Below are 27,282 nucleotides of genomic sequence, written 5' to 3'. Positions count from 1 at the left end.
CAAAGGTCTTTTACAGCCAAGATACACCCCTTTCAACCTACATGACGAACAATAGATGTATAGAACGGGTCACAAGGTTAAGATTTGTATGAAAGATACTTATAATTCTCAGCAGACAGTATCTGCTGTAAAAACAGTACTCTTTGTGTAGAGACCAGGGTCTGGCCCTGAGGTCATCTCTCCCTGGTACCATATAGAACAGAAACATTAACTCATGTTCTGGAATGCGGTCTCTTTAGGTTTTATCACCCAAAAGACATTGCAAATCTCCTGTCAGTGTTTTCTCCCAGAGGCCCATCCTCAGTAGAACACACAGACACAATAGTTCTAAGAACCCTCTATTCTGTTGCATAAAACAACCATTTGATGCAATAAAAGTATTATAACATAATGTTGCAGTTTTGCTCTCAGTGTCCACTGAAAGTTGACTAGTAACAACAACTGGGAGCTAAAAGACACCCACCATGAGACCCACTAAATCTGCCCAAGAAGAGACAAACAAAAGAAAAACCCACACCAAACTTAAAGACAGGAAGTAAACCAAAAAGGTGGAGCAACTAAAGGTGTTGACTCTCCACATGTATCAAGACAACTGGAGCACTGGGCCAGACACTCTTAAATAGAACCTGGACCAGCTCAGGTGAAACACCTTCCCACTAACGAGATGGACAAGCCAGCACAGGTGTAACACATACTGACTAACGAGGTGACACCAATCAGTGCGTCCTACGTGCTACATTCCAAACCTCAAAACAAAAATGGAAAAACCAAAGACGGTAACACCTTAAGAGAATGCTCACCAACAACAGAAAAAAACTTCCAATTCACATTATAATCAACTACAATGCTTCACCTTCACCAATATAAACATGGTGTCCACTGGCTGTCAACAATTCAAGACAATATATATACACTTCTAGAACTCTAGTCTTCCTAAAACTCACTAGCTTCTAGAACTCTAGTCTTCCTAAAACTCACTAGCTTCTAGAACTCTCGTCCCCTTGGAACGAGTCCAAACAAAACTCATCTCCAATACGGAAAAACATGCAGTCATAATAAATTGTGATCCATGGCAACACACTGGCTAAACACAAAACACAAATCTTTTTGACTGCCCACCCTTGAGACAATCAGCAACCAAGTTGTCCTTACCACAGACATGTCTGATTTCAAGAGGAAACTCCTGCAATATCCGTAGTAACTTTCCACCTCACTGCAGAGCTTCTCTCTCTTCTCAGGGTTCACTACATAGGCATGTTGTTGGATCGGGGCCCAGTCCCCAATGTCATGCTCTAGTACATTTGGGTTGGCACATCTGAGAATGAACCCTGATATTATAAAAACAGGGTAACAATGTCAATATAATAGTCAGTTGGTTACATAAATAATTATTACTAAATGTTACATGAAATGTAAATATGAAATATTTGGTTGCATAGTCTTATTTTCAACAGCTTTTCAATTACATGTTGCTAGGTGGGATATCCCCAATGTCAAAACACAATTTTAACATGTCCAAATCTAAACATAAAATGTGCTATATACACAAACATCTGCCACAATAATCATATTACTTGTATTATTTAAAACAAGCAGCTTATAAACTGCACAAGCACGAAAAACGCTGTTGTTTTGACAAGTAGCAATAAATCACTGATATCCATTTGGGGGGAAATCAGGTTGAATCTGCTCTTCAAACTAACACAACAAAACAAAAAACACATGGAAATGGAGATATATTTTACCTCACTGGTTAGAGGACAACCTGCAGAAGACAGTCAGCTACATTTTGGAGTGATGCATTTAAATTTAGGGGTCGCTAAACAAAGGAACACAACACTTATTTGTCATAACTCATAGATATCATGTTGAAATCAATTGTGCGAGAGGAGGGAGATGAGGTTGCACGTCCTGTTAAAACTAACAGCTCAAAAACCACACGGAATCTGGGAATAATGTGTACATCCCTGGTTAGAGGAGAATTTGTAGAAAACAGCTAGCTACATTTTGAAGTGTTGCATTTTGATTCCAGTGGGTCACCAACATGGTAAGTGTAACACAGCTCTTTTTGTGTTAGTCACTTTTAGTTAAATCTCATAAATAGTACTCTTCCATTTCAGAGACTGGATTTTCCCCCTGAGGTTAATATCCATATCATGTTGAAATCAATAGAACAGGGGACAAACGTTTAGGGTTCTACATTGTGACATCATTAAAATACTCCTACTAAAATGTTAAAACATTCTACATTGTGACATCATTTCATTGATATCATGAAACAACTCCTTCATGTATTTTCTGATGTTTGATCAGAGATCTTTTATCAGATTATCTCTGGTCACAGCTATGAGGTTTCTCTCCTGTGTGTGTTCTCTGGTGTTGAGTCAGAGAGCCAGAATCAGCAAAACTCTTCCCACATTGATCACAGCTATAAGATTTCTCTCCTGTGTGTGTTCTCTTGTGTGATGTCAGATGGCCAGATTGACCAAATCTCTTCCCACATTGATCACAGCTATAAGATTTCTCTCCTGTGTGTATTCTCTGGTGCACTGTCAGCTGGCCAGATCTACCAAAACTCTTCCCACATTGATCACAGCTATAGGATTTCTCTCCTGTGTGTATTCTCTGGTGCACTGTCAGATTGCTAGATTGACCAAAACTCTTCCCACATTGATCACAGCTATAAGGTTTCTCTCCTGTGTGTCTTCTCTGGTGTAATATCAGACCCCCAGACTCAGTAAAACTCTTCCCACACTGATCACAGCTATATGATTTCTCTCCTGTGTGTGTTCTCTGGTGTGATGTCAGATTGCTAGATTTACCAAAACTCTTCCCACATTGATCACAGCTATATGGTTTCTCTCCTGTGTGTGTTCTCTGGTGCACTGTCAGATTGCTAGATTGACCAAAACTCTTCCCACATTGATCACAGCTATAAGGTTTCTCTCCTGTGTGTCTTCTCTGGTGTAATATCAGACCCCCAGACTCAGTAAAACTCTTCCCACATTGATCACAGCTATATGGTTTCTCTCCTGTGTGTGTTCTCTGGTGCACTGTCAGATTGCTAGATTGACCAAAACTCTTCCCACATTGATCACAGCTATAAGGTTTCTCTCCTGTGTGTCTTCTCTGGTGTAATATCAGACCCCCAGACTCAGTAAAACTCTTCCCACATTGATCACAGCTATATGGTTTCTCTCCTGTGTGTGTTCTCTGGTGCACTGTCAGATTGCTAGATTGACCAAAACTCTTCCCACATTGATCACAGCTATAGGGTTTCTCTCCTGTGTGTGTTCTCTGATGAATTTTAATGCCTGTTGATGAGGTGAATCTCTTCCCACAGTCAGAGCAGCAGTGAGTTCTCTTCCCTGTGGATCTCTGCGGGTGTTTCTTGAGGTGTTCTGATCTGGAGAGACTCTTCTCTGCCTTGTCAGCATCATGATGTTGTTGAGGCTCCTCAGAGGACCCACGATAGTCACGTCTCTCTCCTGTGTGAACAACAAAGTCAGACAGATGATTAAAGGCCCACAACAGCGGTAATCCACTGTAAAAGGTGATGCCAACAGCGGAGCCATGATGTTATACAACAATTGACGTCTGTAATGAATGTTAAAATTATTTGACAATTGTCTTAAAATGAGCAAGAATAGTCATATTTTGTCTTGTTTTCACATAAGTAGTAACATCGATGATTGTAGGCTAGAAATAAGTTATTCATGTTGTTGAAACTCTAAGCAGTGTGCCAGACGACTTTTGGTCTCCAATATTCTGCCCCTTTCTGTGTTTGGACTATAAGGGCGACACAATTTGGTTGCAGAAACTCCTCCCTGCTAATGAGGAAACCGCTAGTTATGGATGTAGTATATCTGGTAATGAGGAAACCACTAGTTATGGATGTAGTATATCTGCTAATGAGGAAACCACTAGTTATGGATGTAGTATATCTGCTAATGAGGAAACCACTAGTTATGGATGTAGTATATCTGGTAATGAGGAAACCACTAGTTATGGATGTAGTATATCTGGTAATGAGGAAACCACTAGTTATGGATGTAGTATATCTGCTAATGAGGAAACCACTAGTTATGGATGTAGTATATCTGGTAATGAGGAAACCGCTAGTTATGGATGTAGTATATCTGGTAATGAGGAAACCACTAGTTATGGATGTAGTATATCTGGTAATGAGGAAACCACTAGTTATGGATGTAGTATATCTGGTAATGAGGAAACCACTAGTTATGGATGTAGTATATCTGGTAATAAGGAAACCACTAGTTATGGATGTAGTATATCTGGTAATGAGGAAACAACTAGTTATGGATGTAGTATATCTGCTAATGAGGAAACCACTAGTTATGGATGTAGTATATCTGGTAATGAGGAAACCACTAGTTATGGATGTAGTATATCTGCTAATGAGGAAACCCCTAGTTATGGATGTAGTATATCTGGTAATGAGGAAACCACTAGTTTTGGATGTAGTATATCTGGTAATGAGGAAACCACTAGTTATGGATGTAGTATATCTGGTAATGAGGAAACCACTAGTTATGGATGTAGTTGTCACGTCCTGACCCTTGTAAGATGTCATTTTCTATAGTAGAGCGTGACAGGGGGTGTTTTTGGGTGGTTTTCTATGTCTATGTTTAAGTTCTAGTTTTTCTATTTCTATGTTGTTGTTTTTGGGGTTGATCTCCAATTGGAGGCAGCTGGTCCTCGTCCTTGTATTCTGAATATTACAGCACACTATCAGGACAAGATCAGGAGTGCTACTCAAGGAAACTCACATTAAGCTCTGTGTCTATTCACTAATTCACCACCGTGGGGGAAAACACAGGGGAGTTCTCATAGGTTGACAGCAAAAATAGCCTCCATTTGCAGGTTGCTTATGAGTGCATTTCACATTACTTTTGGATTATAATTGTAAGGCTCGCTTGAATCTCCTGCTTAATATGTTTGTGTTATTGTCGCAAATCAACTGCTTTATACTTAAAAAACACTTCAACCAGTAAAATGCTCTTTGGCTAGCTTTTCCATCAGCCTGACAATGAGGGTTTGTACACCAAGTGTTTAACAAATTGGCTCATAACTTCACCTAACAATAACATAGACCTACTGTAGGACCCATAACTTCACCTAACAATAACATAGACCTACTGTAGGACCCATAACTTCACCTAACAACATAGACCTACTGTAGGACCCATAACTTCACCTAACAATAACATAGACCTACTGTAGGACCCATAACTTCACCTAACAACAACACAGACCTACTGTAGGACCCATAACTTCACCTAACAATAACATAGACCTACTGTAGGACCCATAACTTCACCTAACAATAACATAGACCTACTGTAGGACCCATAACTTCACCTCACAATAACATAGACCTACTGTAGGACCCATAACTTCACCTAACAATAACGTAGACCTACTGTAGGACCCATAACTTCACCTAACAATAACATAGACCTAGGACTATAAATCATTTAATATTTCAGGTGAAACATGGAAACTAAAATGTCTGTCATGACATTTCATAACCTGATCACCAGATAATTTTGTGAATAATCCCACTAGGCTACTCTGTAATGTGTTGTCATTCTAAATGTCCTGAATATAGGAAAATAGCTCTGTGTGTTGTACAATAGCCTATCCATCAAGGAACAGTTCTCTACACATTATGAGCGAAGTATCTCTGTGTCCAGACAGACTAACGAGACCCTACAGTACATCAACCAGACAATAGCACATTATAAACATGAATTTGTTAGGGATGTTGGATCCAACGTGGAGCACGGCATAACTGTCTTTACCAGAGTAATGAATGAAGAAGCACTTTGGTTGTTGTTGCATGTCGTGATGTTTGTCATGTGACTGTCATTCAGAAAATGATTTCCTGGATCAGCTGATGATAGTTGAACATGTGACTGTAACTAAACAGCTACAGTATTAAGTATTATGTGTAATTATTGAAGAACCGCATTAATGACAGTATCCATTTGGGTGTTGTCAATAAAGTTAAGGTGACTCGGTTAGAACCATTGGATTTAGCAAACTCTGAAATGATTTAGGATTTCTGTGCCCATGAAAACTGTTTTCCCAGCGTAACATAAGGAGACACTAAATGTTACGTAGGTAGAGAGCATTTCAGAGATCTGAATACAAAAAACTGTCCTAACAGGACAATAACCCAAACCACAAGGCCAAATCTACACTGGAGGAGCTTACCAAGATGACATTGAATGTTCCTGAGTGGCCTAGTTACAGTTTGGACTTAAATTGTCTTGAAAGTCTATGGCAAGACTTGAAAATGGCTTTCTAGCAATGATCAACAACATACTTGACAGAACAGGAAGGATTTTAAAAAGAATAATGAATATGCACATGAAGATCAGTCTCCTATTGGATGACATCACGACTTCCCATCAAGCCAACTCATTGAAGGCCTTACTATGACATCACTCACCCCTTCTAGTTTGCAGTTGTCTAAAAAAACTATTTTGCTCAAAACATTTACTTGTTTCCCTTTAGTGTGTTTATAATTTACTGTATTTATATCACTTTTCAACAGGAAAGGACGTCATGAACAATTCATACAGTACAAAAACATATTTGAGTGTAGAATGCCCTTTTAAAAATCACACATTAGTTCAACAACTGCAGAGTTTGTGTCCCTGTTTTATAAGATAGTACTCACTGTATTTACTGGTGTTAACCAGAACAATGTCCCTGTTTTATTAGATAGTACTCACTGTATTTACTGGTGTTAACCAGATCAATGTCCCTGTTTTATAAGATAGTACTCACTGTATTTACTGGTGTTAATCAGATCAATGTCCCTGTTTTATTAGATAGTACTCACTGTATTTACTGGTGTTAATCAGATCAATGTCGCTGTTTTATAAGATAGTACTCACTGTATTTACTGGTGTTAATCAGATCAATGTCCCTGTTTTATTAGATAGTACTCACTGTATTTACTGGTGTTAATCAGATCAATGTCCCTGTTTTATTAGATAGTACTCACTGTATTTACTGATGTTAATCAGATCAATGTCCCTGTTTTATTAGATAGTACTCACTGTATTTACTGGTGTTAATCAGATCAATGTCCCTGTTTTATTAGATAGTACTCACTGTATTTACTAGTGTTAATCAGTTCTCCAGTCTTCTCTTCTTCGTCCTCCTCTAATGTGACAGTAATCTCCCCCTCTTCATCTTTCACTCCAAAAACTGCATCTTCCTCCTTTTCTTTCACAGTAACATCCTCCTCCTCTTTCACTCTGAACGCGTCTTCCTCTTCTTTCACTGTAACGTCTTTCTCTTCTTTTTTCACGGTAACAGCCTCACCCTCTACTTGTTTTTGTATTGTAACAGCCTCCTCTTCCTCCTCCTCTTTCACGAGAGCTTCTTTCTCCGTCCAGCAGACCTCTTCTTTAGCAGGAGGAGAGTAGATTAGTGAACTCATGGTCGGGGATGTTAGCTAGCTAGGCTAATGCTAACTTAACCAGCCAGCTAGTTGACTTACAACGTAAATATTAAATTAAATGGGGTAGCAAGTTGTTTCCACATAAGTATGTTTAAATCATAGTGACAAATAAACCACGAAATTGTCTAAAGAACTTGAATGTTCCGACTTTGTCGGCTAGCGAGCTACCGAGGTGGCTGCAGTTGTTGAAGAAGCGTTCCGTCCACTAAATTATACGTCACACTAGAAACATCGCCTGAAAGACACATATCGCCATCTGCTGTCTGGAGGGAGGAAACGCAGTTGAGGAGGGAAAACTTTTTTTATTCTTCATTGAATTATAATATTATAAAGCAGTTTAGGGAAACGTTTTTTTCTCTCCATTAAATATGAATATTATATCAACACGTACAAAGAGCAACAAGTGTTGTTTGATTAGTTCAGATTTTTTTATTGAGAATTTAAAACAAACTTAACCTCTACTCCACATCTGTATTTCTGATTCAGTCAAATAACTAGATATCAAAATAAGCACCTAGTTATTGATACCCTTGATAAAGATGAGCTAAAATTACTGTATGAAATAAATAAATTAACTTTACCCACTACTAGGATATTTTAGCCCAAAACCTGGTTACCTCTCTGCTAGGAGGCTGAGACTTGGCCATAAGAGGATCTTCCAGCAAAACACATCAACATCCACCAAGAAATGGTTAATTGGGCACAAAATCAACATTTTCAATGGCCATCTCAGTCTTCGGACTTTAACTCCATTGAAAACCTGTGGTTTGAATTGATCAGGGCAGTCCATAAGACAGACTAAATAAATCAAGGACCTGGAGAGATTCTGTATGGAGGAATGGTCTAAGATACCACCCAATGTGTTCTCTAATCTCATAAAACATTTCAGTGTCGTTATTCTCCCAAGGGGAGGGTGCTGGAGTATTGAAAACATGGGAGGCAATAATTCAGACCCCAACCTTTTGAGAATTACATTTTAAACTAAATCTCTTTCTCTGAGCAATTGTATTAGTATAAAATAATATAGGACTAGCTATAGGACTAGGTCTATACTGCTCCTACATGGTGTAACAATACATCATGTAGATGTATATAATGAACAGACTAGGTCTATACTGCTCCTACATGGTGTAACAATACATCATGTAGATGTATATAATGAACAGACTAGGTCTATACTGCTCCTACATGGTGTAACAATACATCATGTAGATGTATATAATGAACAGACTAGGGCTATACTGCTCCTATATGGTGTAACAATACATCATGTAGATGTATATAATGAACAGACTAGGTCTATACTGCTCCTACATGGTGTAACAATACATCATGTAGATGTATATAATGAACATACTAGGTCTATACTGCTCCTACATGGACTAACAATACATCATGTAGATGTATATAATGAACAGACTAGGTCTATACTGCTCCTACATGGTGTAACAATACATCATGTAGATGTATATAATGAACAGACTAGGTCTATACTGCTCCTACATGGTGTAACAATACATCATGTAGATGTATATAATGAACAGACTAGGTCTATACTGCTCCTACATGGTGTAACAATACATCATGTAGATGTATATAATGAACAGACTAGGTCTATACTGCTCCTATATGGTGTAACAATACATCATGTAGATGTATATAATGAACAGACTAGGTCTATACTGCTCCTACATGGTGTAACAATACATCATGTAGATGTATATAATGAACAGACTAGGTCTATACTGCTCCTACATGGTGTAACAATACATCATGTAGATATATACTACCGTTCAAAAGTTTGGGGTCACTTAGAAATGTCCTTGTTTTTTAAAGAAAGCACATTTTTCATCCATTAAAATAATAATACAATTTATCAGAAATACAGTGTAGACATTGTTAATGTTGTAAAAAAATTAAGAAACAAAAAAATTAAACAAATTCACCTTTATTTAACCAGGTAGGCCAGTTGAGAACAAGTTCTCATTTACATCTGCGACCTGGCCAAGATAAAGCAAAGCAGTGCGACACAAACAACAACTTGTTCTTTAACAAAGCTTTTGTAAACAGTGTTGTTGCATAACAATCAGGCAGTAGAACAACAATAATCATCACCCTCTTGACCAATCTACCCTCCCCTTAACATTGGGTTTGATTCAGACCCTGTCAGTGTACCAGGTGGACATTGGGTTGATTCAGACCCTGTCAGTGTACCAGGTGGACATTGGGTTTGATTCAGACCCTGCCAGTGTACCAGGTGGACATTGGGTTGATTCAGACCCTGCCAGTGTACCAGGTGGACATTGGGTTTGATTCAGACCCTGCCAGTGTACCAGGTGGACATTGGGTTGATTCAGACCCTGCCAGTGTACCAGGTAGACATTGGGTTGATTCAGACCCTGCCAGTGTACAAGGTGGACATTGGGTTTGATTCAGACCCCGCCAGTGTACCAGGTGGACATTGGGTTTGATTCAGACCCTGCCAGCATGGCCAGAAATGTATTCCAAGGTCAGTAACTTATAACCACAGAACCACCCCAGACCTTTCATGCATGACTAAAAACACCAAAGTATTAGATTTACTGCCATGGTCTAGTATGTCATCGCCTCAGACACCATTCACAATGCTGGCTGAGGTACTAGTAAAACATGACATATTATTTCCTAACCATTCACAATGCTGGCTGAGGTACGAGTAAAACATGACATATTATTTCCTAACCATTCACAATGCTGGCTGAGGTACTAGTAAAACATGACATATTATTTCCTAACCATTCACAATGCTGGCTGAGGTACTAGTAAAACATGACATATTATTTCCTAACCATTCACAATGCTGGCTGAGGTACGAGTAAAACATGACATATTATTTCCTAACCATTCACAATGCTGGCTGAGGTACTAGTAAAACATGACATATTATTTCCTAACCATTCACAATGCTGGCTGAGGTACGAGTAAAACATGACATATTATTTCCTAACCATTCACAATGCTGGCTGAGGTACTAGTAAAACATGACATATTATTTCCTAACCATTCACAATGCTGGCTGAGGTACGAGTAAAACATGACATATTATTTCCTAACCATTCACAATGCTGGCTGAGGTACGAGTAAAACATGACATATTATTTCCTAACCATTCACAATGCTGGCTGAGGTACTAGTAAAACATGACATATTATTTCCTAACCATTCACAATGCTGGCTGAGGTACGAGTAAAACATGACATATTATTTCCTAACCATTCACAATGCTGGCTGAGGTACGAGTAAAACATGACATATTATTTCCTAACCATTCACAATGCTGGCTGAGGTACGAGTAAAACATGACATATTATTTCCTAACCATTCACAATGCTGGCTGAGGTACGAGTAAAACATGACATATTATTTCCTAACCATTCACAATGCTGGCTGAGGTACGAGTAAAACATGACATATTATTTCCTAACCATTCACAATGCTGGCTGAGGTACGAGTAAAACATGACATATTATTTCCTAACCATTCACAATGCTGGCTGAGGTACGAGTAAAACATGACATATTATTTCCTAACCATTCACAATGCTGGCTGAGGTACTAGTAAAACATGACATATTATTTCCTAACCATTCACAATGCTGGCTGAGGTACTAGTAAAACATGACATATTATTTCCTAACCATTCACAATGCTGGCTGAGGTACGAGTAAAACATGACATATTATTTCCTAATTGTAAAAAAAATCCCCACTGTTTAACCAGAACAACATGAGTTGTGTCCTTCAAAGTGTTAGTCCATAATCATATTCAGCTACTTAGATGTCATGTATTGTCATGTTCTCTATAATGAAACATCACCACTGTAGATATCATGTATTGTCATGTCATGTTCTCTATAATGAAACATCACCACTGTAGATGTCATGTATTGTTATGTTATGTTCTCTATAATGAAACATCACCACTGTAGATGTCATGTATTGTTATGTTCTCTATAATGAAACATCACCACTGTAGATGTCATGTATTGTCATGTTATGTTCTCTATAATGAAACATCACCACTGTAGATGTCATGTATTGTCATGTTATGTTCTCTATAATGAAACATCACCACTGTAGATGTCATGTATTGTCATGTTATGTTCTCTATAATGAAACATCACCACTGTAGATGTCATGTATTGTCATGTTCTCTATAATGAAACATCACCACTGTAGATGTCATGTATTGTCATGTCATGTTCTCTATAATGAAACATCACCACTGTAGATGTCATGTATTGTTATGTTCTCTATAATGAAACATCACCACTGTAGATGTCATGTATTGTCATGTTCTCTATAATGAAACATCACCACTGTAGATGTCATGTATTGTCATGTTCTCTATAATGAAACATCACCACTGTAGATGTCATGTATTGTCATGTTATGTTCTCTATAATGAAACATCACCACTGTAGATGTCATGTATTGTTATGTCATGTTCTCTATAATGAAACATCACCACTGTAGATGTCATGTATTGTCATGTTCTCTATAATGAAACATCACCACTGTAGATGTCATGTATTGTTATGTTATGTTCTCTATAATGAAACATCACCACTGTAGATGTCATGTATTGTCATGTTCTCTATAATGAAACATCACCACTGTAGATGTCATGTATTGTCATGTTCTCTATAATGAAACATCACCACTGTAGATGTCATGTATTGTTATGTTATGTTCTCTATAATGAAACATCACCACTGTAGATGTCATGTATTGTTATGTCATGTTCTCTATAATGAAACATCACCACTGTAGATGTCATGTATTGTTATGTCATGTTCTCTATAATGAAACATCACCACTGTAGATGTCATGTATTGTTATGTCATGTTCTCTATAATGAAACATCACCACTGTAGATGTCATGTATTGTTATGTTATGTTCTCTATAATGAAACATCACCACTGTAGATGTCATGTATTGTTATGTCATGTTCTCTATAATGAAACATCACCACTGTAGATGTCATGTATTGTTATGTCATGTTCTCTATAATGAAACATCACCACTGTAGATGTCATGTATTGTCATGTCATGTTCTCTATAATGAAACATCACCACTGTAGATGTCATGTATTGTCATGTCATGTTCTCTATAATGAAACATCACCACTGTAGATGTCATGTATTGTTATGTCATGTTCTCTATAATGAAACATCACCACTGTAGATGTCATGTATTGTTATGTCATGTTCTCTATAATGAAACATCACCACTGTAGATGTCATGTATTGTCATGTTATGTTCTCTATAATGACACATCACCACTGTAGATGTCATGTATTGTCATGTCATGTTCTCTATAATGAAACATCACCACTGTAGATGTCATGTATTGTCATGTTCTCTATAATGACACATCACCACTGTAGATGTCATGTATTGTCATGTTATGTTCTCTATAATGAAACATCACCACTGTAGATGTCATGTATTGTTATGTTATGTTCTCTATAATGACACATCACCACTGTAGATGTCATGTATTGTCATGTCATGTTCTCTATAATGACACATCACCACTGTAGATGTCATGTATTGTCATGTCATGTTCTCTATAATGAAACATCACCACTGTAGATGTCATGTATTGTCATGTTATGTTCTCTATAATGAAACATCACCACTGTAGATGTCATGTATTGTCATGTTATGTTCTCTATAATGAAACATCACCACTGTAGATGTCATGTATTGTCATGTTATGTTCTCTATAATGAAACATCACCACTGTAGATGTCATGTATTGTTATGTTATGTTCTCTATAATGAAACATCACCACTGTAGATGTCATGTATTGTTATGTTCTCTATAATGAAACATCACCACTGTAGATGTCATGTATTGTTATGTCATGTTCTCTATAATGAAACATCACCACTGTAGATGTCATGTATTGTTATGTTCTCTATAATGAAACATCACCACTGTAGATGTCATGTATTGTCATGTTATGTTCTCTATAATGAAACATCACCACTGTAGATGTCATGTATTGTCATGTTCTCTATAATGAAACATCACCACTGTAGATGTCATGTATTGTTATGTTATGTTCTCTATAATGACACATCACCACTGTAGATGTCATGTATTGTCATGTCATGTTCTCTATAATGACACATCACCACTGTAGATGTCATGTATTGTTATGTCATGTTCTCTATAATGAAACATCACCACTGTAGATGTCATGTATTGTTATGTTCTCTATAATGAAACATCACCACTGTAGATGTCATGTATTGTCATGTTCTCTATAATGAAACATCACCACTGTAGATGTCATGTATTGTTATGTTCTCTATAATGAAACATCACCACTGTAGATGTCATGTATTGTTATGTTATGTTCTCTATAATGAAACATCACCACTGTAGATGTCATGTATTGTCATGTTCTCTATAATGAAACATCACCACTGTAGATGTCATGTATTGTTATGTTCTCTATAATGAAACATCACCACTGTAGATGTCATGTATTGTTATGTTCTCTATAATGAAACATCACCACTGTAGATGTCATGTATTGTTATGTTATGTTCTCTATAATGACACATCACCACTGTAGATGTCATGTATTGTTATGTTATGTTCTCTATAATGACACATCACCACTGTAGATGTCGTGTATTGTCATGTCATGTTCTCTATAATGAAACATCACCACTGTAGATGTCATGTATTGTCATGTTATGTTCTCTATAATGAAACATCACCACTGTAGATGTCATGTATTGTCATGTTATGTTCTCTATAATGAAACATCACCACTGTAGATGTCATGTATTGTTATGTCATGTTCTCTATAATGAAACATCACCACTGTAGATGTCATGTATTGTTATGTCATGTTCTCTATAATGACACATCACCACTGTAGATGTCATGTATTGTCATGTTCTCTATAATGAAACATCACCACTGTAGATGTCATGTATTGTTATGTTATGTTCTCTATAATGACACATCACCACTGTAGATGTCATGTATTGTTATGTCATGTTCTCTATAATGAAACATCACCACTGTAGATGTCATGTATTGTTATGTCATGTTCTCTATAATGAAACATCACCACTGTAGATGTCATGTATTGTTATGTTCTCTATAATGAAACATCACCACTGTAGATGTCATGTATTGTTATGTTCTCTATAATGAAACATCACCACTGTAGATGTCATGTATTGTTATGTCATGTTCTCTATAATGAAACATCACCACTGTAGATGTCATGTATTGTTATGTCATGTTCTCTATAATGAAACATCACCACTGTAGATGTAATGTATTGTTATGTCATGTTCTCTATAATGAAACATCACCACTGTAGATGTCATGTATTGTCATGTTATGTTCTCTATAATGAAACATCACCACTGTAGATGTCATGTATTGTTATGTTCTCTATAATGACACATCACCACTGTAGATGTCATGTATTGTTATGTTCTCTATAATGACACATCACCACTGTAGATGTCATGTATTGTCATGTTCTCTATAATGAAACATCACCAAGTGAAATAAAGTTGATCAGATATTCTTAATAGACATTAAATAAAAAATGGTTGTTCAGAAATCATTAATTATCATGTTGCTCTGATGAAATGAACTAAATATTTCACAATCATTACCACTGCTGATATTCACAGAGAATAATTACAAGGATCATATTTCACAATCATTCCCACTGCTGATATTCACAGAGAATAATTACAAGGATCATATTTCACAATCATTACCAATGCTGATATTCACAGAGAATAATTACAAGGATCATATTTCACAATCATTACCACTGCTGATATTCACAGAGAATAATTACAAGGATCATATTTCACAATCATTACCACTGCTGATATTCACAGAGAATAATTACAAGGATCATATTTCACAATCATTCCCACTGCTGATATTCACAGAGAATAATTACAAGGATCATATTTCACAATCATTACCACTGCTGATATTCACAGAGAATAATTACAAGGATCATATTTCACAATCATTACCACTGCTGATATTCACAGAGAATAATTACAAGGATCATATTTCTCAGTTGCATTGACCTGCAGACATCAGACACCACCTCTCCCTTATGCACATGTGACTGAAATGGAACCAATCACAAAAATCCCTGACACAGCTTTGATGGCCCAATAAAAACGAAACTGCACGTTTCTGCCAGCCAATGGGATAATTCCAGTGCAGTACATGTGTAGAGGGGTAATTCCAATTCAGGAAGTTCCTACCGTTTAACTTTTTGTCTGAACATTATAATATACATTTTACTCAACTATGTTACCCACTCCAGTCAGCAGATGGCGGTGTGGGAATTTAAGGTAATGCTGTTGGTGTGACGTAAAATCTAGTGGACGGAACGCTTCGTTCAACAGCAACAACAGTTAGTCAGCCACCTCGGTAGCTTGCTAGACAAAATAGCCAAACCAATAAAGCTCTTTAGATGCTTTCGTGTATATTAGCCACTGTGTTTTAAACCCACTTCTGTCGTCTAGTTAGTTATCCGATTTAATTTCATATTTACGGTGTTGTTGTTATTCAGCTAGCGGGCTGGTTAAATTAGCATTAGCCTAGCTAGCTAACATCTCCGACCATGAGTTCACTAAGCTACTCTCCTGCTAATGAAGAGGTCTGTTGGACGGAGAAAGAAGCTCTCGTCAAAGAGGAGGAGGAAGAGGAGGCTGTTTCAATGCAAAAACAAGTAGAGGGTGAGGCTGTTACAGTGAAAGAAGAAGAGAAAGACGTTTCAGTAAAAGAAGAGGAAGATGCGTTCAGAGTGAAAGAGGAGGAGGATGTTACTGTAAAAGAAGAGGAGGAAGATGCAGTTTATGGAGTGGAAGAGGAGGGGGAGATGACTGTCACATCGAAAAAGGAAGAAGAGGAGGAAACTGTATATCTGGGCCCGGTTTCCCAAAGGCATGTTAAGGCATCCAATGGTTTTAACGATGAACGGGCCCTGATAAACACTAGTAAGTACTGTCTTAAATACAGAGTCACAAACTCTGCAGTTGTTGAACTGATGTGTGGTGTTAAAGGGGAAATCTGCAATTGCTACATCCATATTGTGACTTTATAATTATTAATTTATAGCCATTGATTCTTGAAGAATATAACACATGCCTCATGAGCTTAGTTCAACTGTTGTACCCCATCAGAACCCCCAAAGAAACTTTTTTTACTCCAATGTTTAGAAACAATGTAATCAACACTGTATAGCCTCAACATGGTTAAAACTATAATGTTGATATCATGGATGGTCAGTCCTTGCATCCATAGATCTGTCTATGAATTTGAAAGTAGTTACATTTCTCCAACCCCATAATCATCTTATAACCAAAACAGTGGTGGAATGACAGTTTTGTTGTTGTATGAACGGCAGATTGCTGGGTTGTGTGGGTTTTTTCAACAGTAACAAAATGGCTGCCCAGAGGCTTGGTTTGGTAAACAGCTGAGGGATGGGGGAAGGAGGAGTGTAACCACTCAAATTTATTCATCCAGGATGTCATAATGATAGTTTAACCAGGTTTCTAGGATATATAGTATATTCTAGAATTCATCCATGATGTCATAATGATAGTTTAACCAGGTTACTAGGCTATATAGTATATTCTAGAATTCATCCATGATGTCATAATGATAGTTTAACCAGGTTTCTAGGATATATAGTATATTCTAGAATTCATCCATGATGTCATAATGATAGTTTAACCAGGTTTCTAGGATAAATAGTATATTCTAGAATTCATCCATGATGTCATAATGATAGTTTAACCAGGTTTCTAGGATAAATAGTATATTCTAGAATTCATCCATGATGTCATAATGATTGTTTAACCAGGTTTCTAGGCTATATAGTATATTCTAGAATTCATCCATGATGTCATAATGATAGTTTAACCAGGTTACTAGGCTATATAGTATATTCTAGAATTAATCCATGATGTCATAATGATTGTTTAACCAGGTTTCTAGGCTATATAGTATATTCTAGAATTCATCCATGATGTCATAATGATAGTTTAACCAGGTTTCTAGGATATATAGTATATTCTAGAATTCATCCATGATGTCATAATGATAGTTTAACCAGGTTACTAGGCTATATAGTATATTCTAGAATTCATCCATGATGTCATAATGATTGTTTAACCAGGTTTCTAGGCTATATAGTATATTCTAGAATTCATCCATGATGTCATAATGATAGTTTAACCAGGTTTCTAGGATATATAGTATATTCTAGAATTCATCCATGATGTCATAATGATTGTTTAACCAGGTTTCTAGGCTATATAGTATATTCTAGAATTCATCCATGATGTCATAATGATAGTTTAACCAGGTTTCTAGGATATATAGTATATTCTAGAATTCATCCATGATGTCATAATGATTGTTTAACCAGGTTTCTAGGCTATATAGTATATTCTAGAATTCATCCATGATGTCATAATGATGGTTTAACCAGGTTTCTAGGCTATATAGTATATTATAGAATTACCAGTGTAGATTTCCTGTGGAGGCAAATTATTAGAGCTGTTGATAAGTCATTGTATAATATTCAGCCAATTTTTTTCATGTCATTACATTAAAGGCGAAACATACCTAGATTCAATTACATTCATGCATTGGTTTGAAACCTTTGTTTTAAACCCTTCTCAAATTTGGAGCCTTGACGGGTTTGTAAAAAACGGTTTGTCAAAAAACACTTATTTATTTAAATGTAACCTTTATTTAATTAGGCAAGTCAGTTAAGAACAAATTCTTATTTCCAATGATGGCCTACCCCGGACGACGCTGGGCCAATTGTGCACCACCCTATGGGACTCCCAATCACGGCCGGTTGTGATACAGCCTGTAGTGACGCCTCTAGCACTGAGATGCAGTGTCTTAGACCGCTGTGCCACTCGGGAGCCCCAACATCATGTTCTAGTGCTGCCCTCACCTAAAATACATCTTGGTCAACCAAGAGTCATCTGTTCTTTCTACCAATCGCTCCATGTGTTTTAATAAAATCAACTATATGTACGTAACTTGTCTGATGCTTTAAATAAGCATGCCCCTTTCAAAAAATGTAGAACTAAGAACAGATATAGCCCTTGGTTCACTCCATACCTGACTGCCCTCGACCAGCACAAAAACATCCTGTGGCGTACTGCACTAGCATTGAATACTGCCCGCGATATGCAACTTTTCAGGGAAGTCAGGAACCAATTCACAGTCAGTTAGGAAAGCAAAGGCTAGCTTTTTCAAACAGACATTTTTATCCTGTCGCTCTAACTCCAAAAAGTTTTGGGACACTGTAAGGTCCATGGAGAATAAGAGCACCTCCTTCCAGCTGCCCACTGCACTGAGGCTAGGAAACACTCACAACCGATAACTCCACAATAATTGAGAATTTCAATTAGCATTTCTCTACGGCTGGCCATGCTTTCCTCCTGGCTACCCCAACCCCGGCCAACAGCTCCCCACCCCCCGCAGCTACTTGCCCAAGCCTCCCCATCTTCTCCTTCACCCAAATTCAGATAGCTGATGTTCTGAAAGAGTTGCAAAACCTGGACCCCTACAAATCAGCTGGGCTTGACAACCTGGACCCCTACAAATCAGCTGGGCTAGACAACCTGGACCCCTACAAATCAGCTGGACTAGACAACCTGGACCCCTACAAATCAGCTGGGCTAGACAACCTGGACCCCTACAAATCAGCTGGACTAGACAACCTGGACCCCTACAAATCAGCTGGACTAGACAACCTGGACCGCTACAAATCAGCTGGACTAGACAACCTGGACCCCTACAAATCAGTTGGACTAGACAACCTGGACCCCTACAAATCAGTTGGACTAGACAACCTGGACCCCTACAAATCAGCTGGACTAGACAATCTGGACCCCTACAAATCAGCTGGACTAGACAACCTGGACCCCTACAAATCAGCTGGACTAGACAACCTGGACCCCTACAAATCAGCTGGACTAGACAACCTGGACCCCTACAAATCAGCTGGACTAGACAACCTGGACCCTCTCTTTCTAAAATTATCCGCCGCCATTGTGGCAACCCCTATTACTAGTCTGTTCAACCTCTCTTTCGTATCGTCCGAGATTCCTAAAGATTGGAACACTTCCGCGGTCATCCCCCTCTTCAAAGGGGGTGACACTCTAGACCCAAACTGTTACAGACCTATATCCATCATGCCCTGCCTTTCTAAAGTCATCAACATCCAAGTTAACAAACAGATCACTGACCATTTCGAATCTCACCGTACCTTCTCCGCTGTGCAATCCGGTTTCCGAGCTGGACACGGGTGCACCTCAGCCACACTCAAGGTACTAAACGATATCATAACCGCCATCGATAAAAGACAGTACTGTACAGCCCTCTTCTTCGACCTGGCCAAGGCTTTCGACTCTGTCAATCACTGTATTCTTATCGGCAGACTCAACAGTCTTGGTTTCTCAAATGACTGACTCGCCTGGTTCACCAACTACTTCTTAGATAGAATTCAATGTGTCAAATCGGAGGGCCTGTTGTCCGGACCTCTGGTAGTCTCTGTGGGGGTACCACAGGGTTCAATTCTCGGACCGGCTCTTTTCTCTGTATATACCAACGATGTTGCTCATGCTGCGGGTGATTCCTTGATCCACCTCTACTCAGACGACACCATTCTGTATACATCTGGCCCTTCTTTGGACACTGTGTTAACCTCTCTAGGGTAGGGGGCAGTATTTTCACGGCCGGATAAAAAACGTACCCGATTTAAACTGGTTACTACTCTTTTCCAGAAACGAGAATATGCATATAATTGGTAGATTTGGATAGAAAACACTCTAAAGTTTATAAAACTGTTTGAATGGTGTCTGTGAGTATAACATAACTCATATGGCAGGCCAAAACATGAGAAGATTTCATACAGGAAGTGCCCTCTCTGACCATTTCTTGTGCTTCTGTGGCATCTCTGTCGAAAATACAGGATCTCTGCTGTAACGTGACAATTTCTAAGGCTCCCATAGGCTCTCTGAAGGTGCCAGAAAGTGGAATGAGATCTCTGCTGTCTCTGGGCTAGGTACAGGAGCGCTGTTTGTGAGGGGTCAGGCTGGTGGCTCAGAGACAGGAGATGCGCGGCCCCGAGAAGTGGCCATGTTTTTCTTTCAGCCTTTGACCGAAAACAACGACGCCCAGTTGGAATATTATCGCTATTTTACGAGAAAAATAGCATAAAAAATTATTTTAAACAGCGTTTGACATGCTTCGAAGTACAGTAATGGAATATTTAGAAATTTTTTGTCATGACATACATCATATGAATCACATAAAGTCATATGTTTGAGAAATTGAAGTAATAGCATTTTTAAGGTTTTTCGTATTTCGCGCCACTCGATTCCACTGGCTGTTGACGAGGTGGGACGATTCGTCCCACATACCCGAGAGAGGTTAACCTGTCTAGGCGAGGTCAACAGCCAGTGGAATCGCGTGGCGCGAAATACAAATACCTCAAAAATGCTATAACTTAAATTTCTCAAACATATGACTATTTTACACCATTTTAAAGACAAGACTCGTTAATCTAACCACATTGTCCGATTTCAAAAAGGCTTTACAGCGAAAGCAAAATATTAGATTGTCAGGAGAGTACCCAGCCAGAAATAATCAGACACCCATTTTTCAAGCTACCATATAATGTCACAAAAACCAAAACCACAGCTAAATGCAGCACTAACCTTTGATGATCTTCATCAGATGACACTCCTAGGACATTATGTTATACAATACATGCATGTTTTGTTCAATCAAGTTCATATTTATATCAAAAACCAGCTTTTTACATTAGCATGTGACAGTCAGAACTAGCATACCCCCTGCAAACTTCCGGTAAATTCGCTAACATTTTAGTAAATTACTCACGATAAACGTTCACAAAAAGCATAACAATTATTTTAAGAATTATAGATACAGACCTCCTCTATGCACTCGATATGTCCGATTTTAAAATAGCTTTTTGGTGAAAGCACATTTTGCAATATTCTAAGTACATAGCCCAGGCATCACGGGCTAGCTATTTAGACACCCGGCAAGTTTAGCACTCACCATAATCATATTTACTATTATAAAAGTTTGATTACCTTTTGTTGTCTTCGTCAGAATGCACTCCCAGGACTGCTACTTCAATAACAAATGTTGGTTTGGTCCAAAATAATCCATCGTTATATCCGAATAGCGGCGTTTTGTTCGTGCGTTCCAGACACTATCCGAAATGGTAGTGCATGGCGCAATTCGTGACCAAAAAATTCTAAATATTCCATTACCGTACTTCGAAGCATGTCAACCGCTGTTTAAAATCAATTTTTACGCCATTTTTCTCGTAGAAAAGCGATAATATTCCGACCGGGAATCTCCTTTTCGGCAAACACAGGAAAAAATCACAAAGGCGGGGGCGGTCGGGTCACGCGCCTAAGCCCAGTGTCCCTTGATCGGCCACTTGAGAAAGGCGATAATGTGTTTCAGCCTGGGGCTGGGATGACGACATTCTGTTTTTTCCCGGGCTCTGAGCGCCTATGGACGACGTAGGAAGTGTCACGTTAGAGCAGAGATCCTTAGTAAAAGATAGAGATGGAAAAGAAGTTCAAGAAATGGTCAGACAGGCCACTTCCTGTAAAGGAATCTCTCAGGTTTTGACCTGCCATTTGAGTTCTGTTATACTCACAGACACCATTCAAACAGTTTTAGAAACTTTAGGGTGTTTTCTATCCATATGTAATAAGTATATGCATATTCTAGTTACTGGGTAGGAGTGGTAACCAGATTAAATCGGGTATGTTTTTTATCCAGCCGTGTCAATACTGCCCCCTAGCCCTAACAGGTTAAGTTCGTTCAAACATGTCAAACGTTGTATAACATAAATCTTTAGGGGCTTTTTCATCCAGGGCTTCAATAATATTCCATTGGGACGGTTGCATTGTCTTTCAAAACGTTTCAAAAAGGGAGAGTACCCATGGGCGCCGACGTCACAATGGTAATGGCCCATTTCCTGTGACCAAGGTAAACATCCTCTCTTTCAGTCAATTTTGATGGTAGGAGGCTCAAAACACTTTGTAAAGACTGGGGACATCTAGTGGAAGCCATAGGAAGTGCTAAATGAATCGCAAGCCCCTGTGTGTTTCAATGGCAAATGTTTGAAGTGATATCCACACATCAGATTTCAGTTTCCTGTCAGGATTTGTCTCAGGGTTTTGACTGCCATATGAGTTCTGTTATACTCACAGACACCATTCAAACAGTTTTAGAAACTTTAGGGTATTTTCTATCCAAAGCCAATAATTATATGCATATTCTAGTTTCTGGGCAGTAGTAATAACCAGATTAAATCGGGTACGTTTTTTAATCCGGCCATGCAAATACTGCCCCTAGCCCTAACAGGTTTAAACAATAAAAGCTAATTTACCAACATTTCTGAAAATGGATATGTAGCGTTTTGGAATTAAACTCTTCTTATGTTTCCCCATCTGAGCTCTGTCTGTCTGTCTGTCTGTCTGTCTGTCTGTCTGTCTGTCTGTCTGTCTGTCTGTCTGTCTGTCTGTCTGTCTGTCTGTCTGTCTGTCTGTCTGTCTGTCTGTCTGTCTGTCTCTGTATCTATCTCCGTCTGTCTGTCTGTCTGATCCAGAGCTCTTCTTATGTTTCCCATCTGAGCTCAGAGTAGATGAGAGATGTAATGTTTGTCTCTGTTGTGTTGAAGTCCAATCAAGCAGGAGAGACCAGCCTCCCCTGTTCCCAGCTGTGTGTCCATGAAGAGTGACTGGTCTATGAATCGTCCTATATTCTTTAGAGAGGGAGACTTTTCTACTGAACAAAGGTAAGAAGAACTCATGGGTCATGGTCAGTGAGTTAAACAACACTGTCTCTAGTCATTTCTCCTCTCCCATTTTCACATTTCTTTTTGTTGTTTTCATAATCCATAGGCTAATACTTTTGTCCATTTTCATAGTCCTAAACAATATTAATTAAACAAACACAATATTCCCTCCCTGTATGTGTCTGTCTCTGTCTGTGTGTGTCTGTCTGTGTCTGTCTCTGACTGTCTGTCCCGGTTTCTGTCTGTCTGTCTGTCTCTCTGATTGTGTCTTTCTGTCTGTCTGTCTCTGTCTGTCTCTGACTGTCTGTCCCGCTTTCTGTCTATGTGTGTCTGTTTGTCTGTCCGTACTCACTCACTCCCTGGATGAGGAGATGTAATCTCATGTTTTGTCCACAGAAACCAACAGGAGAGATCAGAGTCAGAGATTCTCAGTGGTCAGTCTTCCCAGAGTCATCAAACAGACCTGGCCTCCATATTCAGTGTATGTGGTCCTGTTATGTACATTTGTTTTTCTTTTCCTCAAGTAAAGTTGATCTGTCAATCATTCATTATTGTGTTAATGAGAAAGCATTTATTCTCTTGCTTAATTTATTTACTTTATTTATTTCAGTTGCTTGAAGAGAATATTATGACATTTGTGAAGAACGAGCTGAAGATGTTCAAGAGGATTCTTAGTCCAGAACTCCCAGAAGGCTTTGAGGGTCAGAAGCAGGATGAGGAAGTGGTGGATGCTGAAGATGAGAAGCAGGAGAGCAGTGCCAGAGAGGGGGCTCTGAAGATCACACTGCACGTCCTGAGGAAAATGAACCAGAAGGAGCTTGCTGAGACACTGGAGAAAAGTAAGATCTGTCTGCCTCATGTTGAATGCTGTTTTATAACATTTAAAAGCTGTAGCTAAAGTACAGCTAAAGTAGCTGTGTAACTCAATGATATTGTAGCAGCCTTAACACAACACCTAGTGACCTCATCAAGTAGCAGCAGGGATGTATTGTGTTGATTAATTTAGAGAGAGAGACAGAGACAGAGAGAGACAGAGAGAGACAACATTAATAATACCATCAATAATGCCAATAATATAATAATCAGTCACACCAGTCTGTAATGCATTATGAAAACATTTACACATTTATACAGTCAGTTAAGAGAATAAATGATTATAATTTAAACTTTATAACAGTCCTACAATACTGTAGGCATTAAAACAGATGTAATATTAATATCCTCTGTGCTATTTCTTCATTCAGATGAGCTTGCTGTGATTTGCCAACGTGAACTCAAATCTAATCTAAAGAAGAAGTTTCAATGTGTATTTGAGGGGATCGCTAAACAAGGAAACCCAACACTTCTCAATAAGATCTACACAGAGCTCTACATCACAGAGGGTGGAACAGGACAGGTCAATAATGAACATGAGCTGAGACAGATTGAGACAACAACCAGGAAACAAGCAAGACCAGAGACTGCAATCAAATGTAACGACATCTTCAAACCCTTAACTGGACAAGACAAGCATATCAGAACTGTGCTGACAAAGGGAGTCGCTGGCATTGGAAAAACAGTCTCTGTGCAGAAGTTCATTCTGGACTGGGCTGAAGGAAAAGCAAATCAGGATGTCCAATTTGTATTTTCATTCCCTTTCCGGGAGATGAATTTGATGAAAGGGGACAAACACACTTTCATTGAACTTCTTAATCACTTCTCAATGGAAACCAAACAATCAGGAATCACCATCTACAACAAGTACAAAGTTGTGTTCATCTTTGATGGTCTGGATGAGTGCCGACTGCCCTTAGACTTCCAGAATAACAAGATCTGTTGTGACGTCACAGAGTCAACCTCAGTGGATGTTCTGCTGACAAATCTCATCAAGGGAAATCTGCTTCCCTCTGCTCTCCTCTGGATAACTACCCGACCTGCAGCAGCCAATAAGATCCCTTCAGGGTGTGTTGACCAGGTGACAGAGGTACGAGGGTTCAATGACCCACAGAAGGAGGAGTACTTCAGAAAGAGATTCAGTGATGAGGACCTGGCCAGCAGAATCATCTCACACATAAAGACATCAAGGAGCCTCCACATCATGTGCCACATTCCAGTCTTCTGTTGGATTTCTGCAACAGTCCTCGAACACATGCTGAAACATAAGACAGAAGAGATGCCCAAGACTCTGACTGAGATGTACACACACCTTGTGGTGTTTCATACCAAACAGAAGGATGAAAAGTATCTTGGGAAAGAAGAGACAGGTCCACACTGGAATAAAGAGAGCATTCTGTCACTGGGAAAACTGGCTTTTCAACAGCTTGTGAATGGCAATCTGATTTTCTATGAAGAAGACCTGAAAGAGGCTGGCATTGATGTCAATGAAGCCTCGGTGTACTCAGGATTGTGCACACAGATCTTTAAAGAGGAATGTGTTCTGTACCAAGACAAGGTGTACTGCTTTGTTCATCTGAGCATTCAGGAGTTTCTGGCTGCTGTGTATGTGTTCCTCTCATTCATCAACAACAATGAGAATCTAATGGCCGAACCGCAATCAACGTCCAGGAACCTTTCTGTGATGTTCAGAGACAAGCCTAAAGTTTCTTTCTACAAGAGTGCTGTGGATAAAGCCTTACACAGTGAGATGGGAAACCTGGACCTTTTCCTCCGCTTCCTTCTGGGACTCTCACTGGAGTCCAATCAGAAGCACTTACGAGGTCTACTGACAAAGACAAGAAGCAGCTCAAAGACCCATGAAAAAACAGTCAAGTACATCAAGGAGAAGATCAGGGAGAATCCTTCTCCAGAGAGGAGCATCAATCTGTTCCACTGTCTGAATGAACTGAATGACCATTCTCTAGTGGAGGAGATCCAAAGCTACCTGAGCTCAGGAAGTCTCTCAAAACCCAACCTGTCACCTGCAGAGTGGTCAGCTCTGGTCTTTGTGTTGCTGACTTCAGAAAAGGAGCTGGATGTGTTTGACCTGAAGAAATACTCCAGATCAGAGGAAGGTCTTCTGAGGCTGCTGCCAGTGGTCAAAGCCTCCAGAGCTGTTCTGTGAGTAAATAAAATGACATATAAGAACTAATCATCAGGAAGAAATATTCAGGTTAAAGAAAAATATGCATTATAATATGTGTATAATATTACATTGAAAACATTGAATAAATGCATTGATTTTCACATTAGTATAACAATATGACCATACAATTGTAGCTGACGGAAGATGAATCTATATGTTGTTTGAGAGAATAAACCAAATGCATCTTCCATTGTCCTTCAACACTACTGGTGTTAACTAAACAGTGTGTTTGTGAAGTCATGATGATCTCGTTGCAGGCTGTCAGGCTGTGGAGTCACAGAGGAAGGCTGTGCTTCTCTGGTCTCAGCTCTGAGGTCAAACCCCTCACACCTGAGAGAGCTGGACCTGAGCTACAATCACCCAGGAGACTCAGGAGTCAGACTGCTCTCTGCTGGACTGGAGGATCCACACTGCAGACTGGAGAAACTCAAGTATGTAGAGGGTTTATGTCAATGTTCATATCAGACATGTTTGACTTTTCAGGCTAGGTAATACAAACATTCTGACCACCACTTGGACAAAGTTATATGCTGACTGTGTGTGTCGTGTGTGTGTGTCGTGTGTGTGTGTCGTGTGTGTGTGTGTGTGTGTGTGTGTGTGTGTGTGTGTGTGTGTGTGTGTGTGTGTGTGTGTGTGTGTGTGTGTGTGTGTGTGTGTGTGTGAATAAATGCATTGATTTTCACATTAGTATAACAATATGACCATACAATTCTAGGACACAGAAGAAGAATATATATGTTGTTTGGGAGAATTAACCAAATGCATCTGCCATTGTCCTTCTA

At 38.8% G+C, this 27,282-nt stretch overlaps 1 protein-coding gene and 1 long non-coding RNA gene across 2 annotated transcripts in view; both read right to left on the bottom strand.

Annotated features, from left to right (window-relative positions):
• LOC145867298 (uncharacterized) overlaps positions 1-27,282 on the bottom strand; it is a 680,253-nt gene that overhangs the window by 255,168 nt on the left and 397,803 nt on the right. The window lies entirely within an intron of this gene.
• On the bottom strand, positions 576-26,691 carry LOC145867217 (uncharacterized). The gene is made up of 2 exons (XM_082971292.1): positions 26,676-26,691; positions 576-3,488 (listed from the first exon to the last, which is right to left on the bottom strand). The coding sequence occupies exons 1-2, from the start codon at positions 26,689-26,691 to the stop codon at positions 2,329-2,331; spliced, it is 1,176 nt and encodes a 391-aa protein (XP_082827418.1). The 3' UTR covers positions 576-2,328.

Source organism: Salmo salar, unplaced genomic scaffold, assembly GCF_965601325.2.
Source record: "Salmo salar unplaced genomic scaffold, fSalSal1 ptg000257l, whole genome shotgun sequence".
Lineage (NCBI taxonomy): Eukaryota > Metazoa > Chordata > Actinopteri > Salmoniformes > Salmonidae > Salmo > Salmo salar.
Note: the sequence above shows the minus strand (reverse complement) of the source record. Positions and strands in the feature narration are given on the sequence as shown.